Source organism: Poecilia reticulata, unplaced genomic scaffold, assembly GCF_000633615.1.
Source record: "Poecilia reticulata strain Guanapo unplaced genomic scaffold, Guppy_female_1.0+MT scaffold_207, whole genome shotgun sequence".
Classification (NCBI taxonomy): Eukaryota; Metazoa; Chordata; class Actinopteri; order Cyprinodontiformes; family Poeciliidae; genus Poecilia; species Poecilia reticulata.
The window spans coordinates 263,060-270,478 of NW_007615021.1; the positions used below are offsets into that span (position 1 = coordinate 263,060).

General features: G+C 37.6%; 2 protein-coding genes across 2 annotated transcripts in view; one reads left to right on the forward strand and one right to left on the reverse strand.

Annotated features, from left to right (window-relative positions):
- The window catches only part of LOC103460208 (serine/threonine-protein kinase Nek5), a 17,795-nt gene extending 11,373 nt beyond the window's left edge, over positions 1 to 6,422 (forward strand). The window contains exons 10-20 of the mRNA XM_017303196.1: positions 864 to 1,077; positions 1,350 to 1,428; positions 2,461 to 2,574; positions 2,686 to 2,766; positions 3,520 to 3,612; positions 4,435 to 4,506; positions 4,722 to 4,808; positions 4,887 to 5,061; positions 5,138 to 5,224; positions 5,312 to 5,432; positions 5,899 to 6,422. Of these exons, the coding sequence (XP_017158685.1) occupies positions 864 to 1,077; positions 1,350 to 1,428; positions 2,461 to 2,574; positions 2,686 to 2,766; positions 3,520 to 3,612; positions 4,435 to 4,506; positions 4,722 to 4,808; positions 4,887 to 5,061; positions 5,138 to 5,224; positions 5,312 to 5,432; positions 5,899 to 6,124 (1,349 nt within the window). The 3' untranslated portion in view covers positions 6,125 to 6,422. The remainder of the gene's footprint in view (positions 1 to 863; positions 1,078 to 1,349; positions 1,429 to 2,460; positions 2,575 to 2,685; positions 2,767 to 3,519; positions 3,613 to 4,434; positions 4,507 to 4,721; positions 4,809 to 4,886; positions 5,062 to 5,137; positions 5,225 to 5,311; positions 5,433 to 5,898) is intronic.
- A 15-nt stretch (positions 6,423 to 6,437) lies between these two features.
- LOC103460209 (GDP-Man:Man(3)GlcNAc(2)-PP-Dol alpha-1,2-mannosyltransferase-like) overlaps positions 6,438 to 7,419 on the reverse strand; it is a 21,624-nt gene continuing 20,642 nt past the window's right edge. The window contains exon 9 of the mRNA XM_017303197.1: positions 6,438 to 6,443. Coding sequence (XP_017158686.1) covers positions 6,438 to 6,443 — 6 coding nt within the window. The remainder of the gene's footprint in view (positions 6,444 to 7,419) is intronic.

Consider the following 7,419-nt stretch of genomic DNA (forward strand, 5'->3'; position numbering starts at 1 on the left):
AAATCTAAATTTTCAGTCATATTGAAACAGATGTATTTCAACACATCTATTAGGTAAGGTAAGGTAATTTTATTTATATAGCACATTTTCAGCATTCAAAGTGCTTAGAAAATMTTTTCTCATTATCACTTGTAAGTTTTCACATTTGTAAAAACTTACCATGATTTTTAATGACTTAWCATGTGGGCAGRTTTATTCAGGTGCGATTTTAATCACATTTCTGATTTAAAGGAAACACTGCAATTGYAAAATTGTCTTTTTTKGAGTGGAATATCAAAAMCATTTGTAACAGAAACGCAGCTACTGATTAAACTTTGCTTATGTAAGTTATGTAACGTGTTAGTGAATGTTTATCGCCTAATAGTCAGATCACAATTAACCTCTAAGAAGCTTGTGAAACTGAAAGAATATTTTTTTATACGATGATAATATCAGGAYCATAGCAGATAGGAAATAGGAGTACAGTTCTGCCAAAAACTCATTTYTAATTTAATCTAAGAAATATRTTAGGGAAATACTTAAAAAGTTGAAAATCTTTGACTTTTTGAACATTTCTGGAAAAAAAAAATTCTAGAAAATTTYTGAGATTTATCTAAAAATYRCTGAGCTTTTCTAGCAAATTTTTACTTTTTAAACTCTGAAATTTCCAAGTTTTTTCTAGAAAATTTCAGATATCAATCTAAAAAAAAGTTTTTTGTTGGAAATGTGCTCCTTTTTTTATCTACCGTCATAGATATATCAGTGAAGGATGTTATATTTTATATAAGTTTTGTTTGAAAAGTGGTAAAGATTAAAAACTGCCCTGCGAAGAGWGCGGTTCATGTCACGATCCAGTCATTTTTATAACCTTYTGAAATGAATATGTTGTTCTTCTAGCTACAGGCTGGATGGGAGGCAGCCTGACATCCATTACCAGAACTATTACGCCCAGCTGGATGTCATTCAGAGGAGGAATCAGGACGTTCCTGCTGCTGCTGCTCCACCTTCAGCTCCTGATCCTGCGGCTCTGGAGCAAGTCCTGGATGTGAACCTGCAGTACTGGGAACAAGACGGTCCACTTGTGGAACCATACCAGCTGTGGGTGGCACAGAAATGCAGCACATTTTCATAAAAGATCAACAAAAATATGCGATTTGTTTTTACAGCTTCYTGTTAAGAAACTGATTCATCTGAAGTAATATTTACATCAAATCTAGATTTGCCTCAACTTTAATTAGCCACAATTTTATGCCTAGCAGGAATAAATTGCTTCCAAACTTTACCACTGCTTATGGAAAGCTTCAGTGAGTTTTATCTTGTTCCCATTGCCACGGCAACACGTGTTCACCTTCACCTGTTGTGTCTGTCAGTGTGGCTGCAGCTCGTAACGAGTACCTGCAGAGGAAACACGAGGCCAACCAGTACAAACTGAGAGCAGAGAAACAGCTGGTAAGACCAAACTCCGTACCATCAGGTTGGATTAAACCCGACTGCCTCTGCAGTGAGTTTGTTTGTTCTAATAACGTTTCTGATCTTTACATTTTGGATAAAATGTAGAACTACCTTCAGGAAGCACWGTGAACACTAATATTAGGCCATCATTTATTTTAATGGATGGATTTAGAAGTAGAGCTGGACGTGGTTTAAAGCAAAGACATATGCATAAATATGACAGTTGATATTTATCGACTTTTATATTTTATGGAGATATAAATGTGAAATATCTCCAACCGTCACAGATATGAAGTATGTGTGTCACATTTGATGTATGTATACTGCATGTTTATTGTGATTAAAGGCTTAAAATGTACAATATGCTACTACATTAGGATAAGGTAGGTAACTTTTGCCATGACAACATCCTCTAATTTTTGTTTCCGTATTTTAATTAGTGCCTAAACATCTAGGGCTGAACATCCAGTTCTCTATATACAGCTTCTGACTGCCCCCAAGTGGTCAAATAATTATTAGCTGAAATAATCAGGAAATGGGTCTCAATTTCAAGCTCTTGCTATGCCGATGTGAGTGAATCTTCAGTTTGTGCAGTTTAAAATACTAAAGTTAGTGAATATTAGAAATAGTTCTGGGTATGAAAATGTTATTTGGCCACAGAAAGAAAAAACAATAGAGCAGAACAGAATATTTGTTATAGAAGTACATGGAAAAMCTGCAAAACCGAAGAAGAATTGAACTGAACATGATTTTAACTGATAGTACAGAAGAATCTAGATGTATAATAAACTGTTATATAAATTATGTTACATTCATGTGAAAGTAAATCTTTCACATGAATCTTTCATGTGAAGATTCACATGAACATTAAAATAAATGCAATTCAAAACTGGCATTAAATCAAAATCTACAATCATAAGTACAAAAGGGAGAAATATTGTCAACTTCAGGCCTATTAAATACTATTTACTGTATCTAAAGAACGTTTCTCAATTGTTTTCTTGTCTTGGTGACTTTTATTGTCTCCAGGGTTTGCGGCCGTGTACAGCTGAGAGTAACAGGAAACCAGGCGGTCAGGAGCAGGACGCTGAACTACATGACAACCAACACTTTCCTCTGCACAGAAAATACGAGGGACAGCAGGTGGGACACCGAACAGACAACTGCATAAGCTGAAATTAATGTGTAAAAATGATTAAAAAAAATAAAATAAAAAAAAAAGTTGTACAAATGTCCAAAATGAAATGTGTGTAGGAGTATCTGCGTCAGCTGGATCTCATCAGGCAGCAGTATCATCAGGAGGTGAGACAGATGAGACAGAGAGCTGAATCAGAGGTATGCAAATTAGATTATATTAATATATCTGATGCATTTATATAAAGAGTTTGTGTAATATACGCAGACATATCCAATAAATTAATGTCTTCCAATTTGGCAGATTAAAGACACCTTTTGAAAAATAGCTTTTTTGCAGGTAAACATACTTGTCTTTTTTCATTAAGCCCAGGCTTGATTTCTTTTTTTTTTCATATTAAAAATATTTTTGTTGATCTTGTCATGTTTTAGCTTTAAGTAGAACATAATTATACCAGTAATCAAGGCTTTAAAACGTCATTGAGTGGAATTGATGGTTCACTTAATGATGGAGTCACTCAAATACATGGACTTTTCAACAACAATGTTATTATTCATAGAATTTCTAACATAAATATTCAGAGTTGTAAATACTAGATGTTAGTAATATTTAAAAATACAGTAGCAGAACATTCAAAGGGTATTTCAGATGCCAGAATAAATCCAGATAGTTTTACAAATACTCTGTTCAAACCTGCTTTGCTGGCACATAAATAAATGKTTTTTTTGTTTGTGGTTCAGAAAGTAAACGATGCGAGCTTTTTCAGCCACCCGGTTCTTTCACACAGTCTCTGCTCAGCATGTGAACCACATGGGGGAAGGTTTGGGTTTGGGTGCATGTTTGATGCAGCAGCTGCGTACGACGAAGCTGCATCCAAAAGCTCACAAGGCACCTAAAGTATTATCTGTAACAGAAGTCATAGCAGCAGCTTTATACATGTTTGTACTCATCAGCCACAAGAGAAACAAAGAACCTTTGTGGTGGATAAAGCTCGAGACCCGGAGCCCGCCTCGGATACTGAGGAACAGAAAGAAACACCTGCTCAGGTACGAAGAACCACAGGAAAACAGAAACAAAGGAGAATACACATCAAGTGTGTAGCGTTGAAGTGAGTTTGATATTTACATGACTCTGAAATCAGAGGATCAAACTTGTGCAGAGTATTCTAAGACTATTAATTTAGGAAAAGTGGACGGTTAAAGCCGAATATTTTCGTACACTAAATAAAAAGACACTCTCTCAAGTTAAATCAAACTTTTCTTGATAAATCAGTTTGATCTGATTTATCATAATTTGCTAAATTTATCATAATTTAGCAAATTATGACTATTTGCTAAATGCTAGAAACCTTGGCTGGAACTTTCCTCAAATTCAAAAGTTTTCATCCATTTGTATCAGTATCTGATGTATAACTTAACAGTTTGCACATAAAATACACCCAACATATACACAGAAGTTTGTGGTTGTATTATCAGATAAAAATGTTTTTAAAAAGTTGACGATTTGATATGGTTTTAAAAAAAAAAGAGAGAGAGAGAGCAGCTCCACTTTAAAAAGTTGAGTTAATTTGTTACATGTAGTCGAATTAAGTTAGCCAAACTTTATGTTTAGCATGACAACTTAATAAACATAATGTCTTTACTGGTATAAACTTAATTTGATTAACTCATTTTTTCAAATTAACTCGCTCGTCTTTCAGTGAATGTAATGTTTCATCTGAGCTTTTAGACCTTTACACTGTGATAAGATGTGTTGCATCTTCTGTTCTTTTGGTTTGAAGCTCTTGCTGTTCATAAGGAAACTTGGTCAAATCCTACATGTTTGTCGTTAAGTCACTCAGGTTGCAGAGTTTTTCCTTCCYGCTGCAGGACATGGACGCAGTCCTGAGGCAGGTCAGAGAAGACGACGAGGGACTTTCTCAGAAAAAACCCAAAGATAAGGTGAAGTTCTGCCTGCTGAACCTGAAAAAAAAAATCTCATTTTGATTCAAATAAAGCATGGAACAGCATCTGAAAAGCTCAGCTGGTGTATAGAGGGAATATTTCAAACATTTTCAAAAGTCATTCCTTGTCACTCAGCAGTGATATTTGAGTAAAAAATGAAGTGAGACTGTGTGAAAATGATGAACAGCATCTAAATCTTTTGGCACCTGCAGAARGGAATCATGTTTGAAATCCGGCTGGATGAAGAAGAAAACAAAGAAGAAGAAACAAAGGAGGAGAGGAAAAACGAAGAGAAGCAGGTAGAAGAACTGAAACAAAGTCATTTTTGCTACATGTCTTCAGTTCTTCAGTTTTCTTCTTCTCCTCTCACCAAATAGGAAGTGGACCCTCTCAATCGTACGCTGAGCTTCCAGGAAGGGGAGGAGCTAAAGCTCAAAGACTGGTCAAAGGAGAGAAAGGGGTGGAGCCAAAGGACCCCTCAGACTCTGCTGGACGCCCTGGCCAACATGGACGTCAGCTCGGCGTACAGCACAGCGGCTGAGCCTTCAGAAGGTGCAGCTCGCACGACGACTGACGTATCCCCTGTGATTTTAAAGCTCCTCATGTCTGACACATGTTTGGCCCCCAGCAGGTCGCAGGCAGTGGACCAGCGGCCCCCCCAGCTCCCTGCTGGACGCTCTGGCTCAGGCCAAACTCGCACCAGGTCTGGACACAGGTCAGGCCAAAACACCAGCAGGCAGGAAACTGAAGGCTACAGAGATTCACTGTATGTTGATCACTGAACTGTTCATCCTCTATGAAGCTTTAGACGCTACGGAGGGAGAGGAGGAGAAGGGAAGACRAGAGGAAGAGGAGGAAGAGGACTCGGATATAGAGATGGATGAAGAGCGTCTGGAGTCGAGGTCTGATGATGATGACGACACGTGAGTTCAGACTTTAACTTCACTATGAACCCAGTATGGTACAAACCAYATATTTGTTTTAAAAGAGAAACAGCAAATACAATTAAAGGTCACCTTAAGGCTGMACAATAAACATGTTTGTTACATTTTTTGCAAAAAACCTATAATGAGATTTCAGTTCTTCAGGATGAGCTGTTTTAGGTCTCTGTCACTTTAAATCCAAATGAGCTGCTGCTGGCCACGCCCCCCAAATTCAACGTTTACGCTCGCTGCAAACAGATGCTCAATTATACAGCCGTACATCTTTGAAAAGTATTAGTAGAGCGTCGTGCACAATCAACAAAATGCACACAGCATTTTCATAACAACTGAAGTTAACAGTTACTCGATGCTATAAAATGATGCTGTGTGCCTGAAAAATGAATTCTGAATCTTTTAAATATAACAAAGGGAWGGTAACTAAGACTGATGTCGTGTTTTTCTTCAGGAACTTTGAGGAGTCKGAGGACGAGCTGAGAGACGCCGTGGCCGACTCCATGAGGAACCTTTACGTCAYGGAGGACTCCAGCCCTGGAGAAAACACACCGGAGACGCAGGAGGAGGGTGAAGAAGAGGAGAGGAAGGACAGAGGAGCAGACGGCTCTTCAGGCCATCAGGCCCAAGCAGAGGTCAGCGGTTCAGAGTGTGAAGACTCACCAAGTGGGTGTTTCTAGTAAACCTGAAGAGTCCCAGACAGACAAGAGCATCAGGCTGAAATGACTCAGTGGTTTGTTAACACTGAGTTAACAAACTCAGTGTTTGTTAACTCTGAAGTTTACATAGGGAGGGTTGAGGAGGCAGCAGTCCACAGTGGTACGACTCATGAAGCCTTGGCTACATATTCATGTTTTACATCTGGACTAAAATATCTGCCAAGCCTGATTTTAAGTGCACAGTAATATAAATGTAGTTTTAAGAATGTAAAAAAATCTTTATTTACTAAATAAATAAAAAAACATGGCCTACCTGTCATTTAGTGGTCCAACGTCACATCTGATACCAAACACAAAGGGAGACACTGAATGCAACCATGATTGTCAGTCAGATTGTGAAATATACGTCTACATTTCATGTACAGCACTTTTCAAATGATTTTTGACAACAAATATTGTTTGAGAGAAAATCAATGGTCACCTTTCAGTGGAATCAATTTTACAGCTTTTCACTTGTGTTTGGACTTCTACCTCATACCTGTCGAATTCATTTCTGTGTTCAAAGTTGATGTAAAACAGTTTGTCATTCTAAGGCAACCAGCAGAACCCAACAGTGTCAAAAGGAAAATATTATCATCATTTAGGTACAAATGCTAACATCCTTTGATGCATTCCTGTCTCTTCCAGCAGAAACGTCTCTGGAGGACTTTATGCTACCAAGTTGTGCAAAGGTTATGCAAAACCTACCAGCAGTGAATGGAAGCAGCCAAAAGTCTCACTTTTATTCCCATAATCRGTTTGCATTTGACTTCTGATGGTTTAGCTGCACTGAAAGTAAGTTAGCCATTTTTCTTAGAGGATAACTTGTCACTCTAACTCTACAAATGCAGTAGTGGACCATTTGTTGTTTATTTTGCTCAGACACTAGGAAAAAACAAGGCAGTACGGAAGTTAATTACTGGGATCATTTCAGAGAGTAAACACCTGCTCAAACTTTAATGCTCTGACTGTTTACCGCCTGCTTGGCTTGTTTAAGGAAGATAAATCTGCCCTGTTGTTCACCTGTTTATTTTCTGAAATCACTTTTCCTGCAAAGTAAGAGTGTGCAGTTTATCATTTCATATGCATAACACCAGTAACTATGATGTATTTAGCTTCAATGTACATTRTACTTCTGAGTGTACTTTGAGACTCTTACCACAAGGGGGCAGCACACAAGAGATTATCAGCTTCATCTTTTACTTTTCTTTTGCTTTTATTGTGTATTATTCAAGTGTAATTTCCATTTTTCCAGGAATCTAAACATTCTCTATACA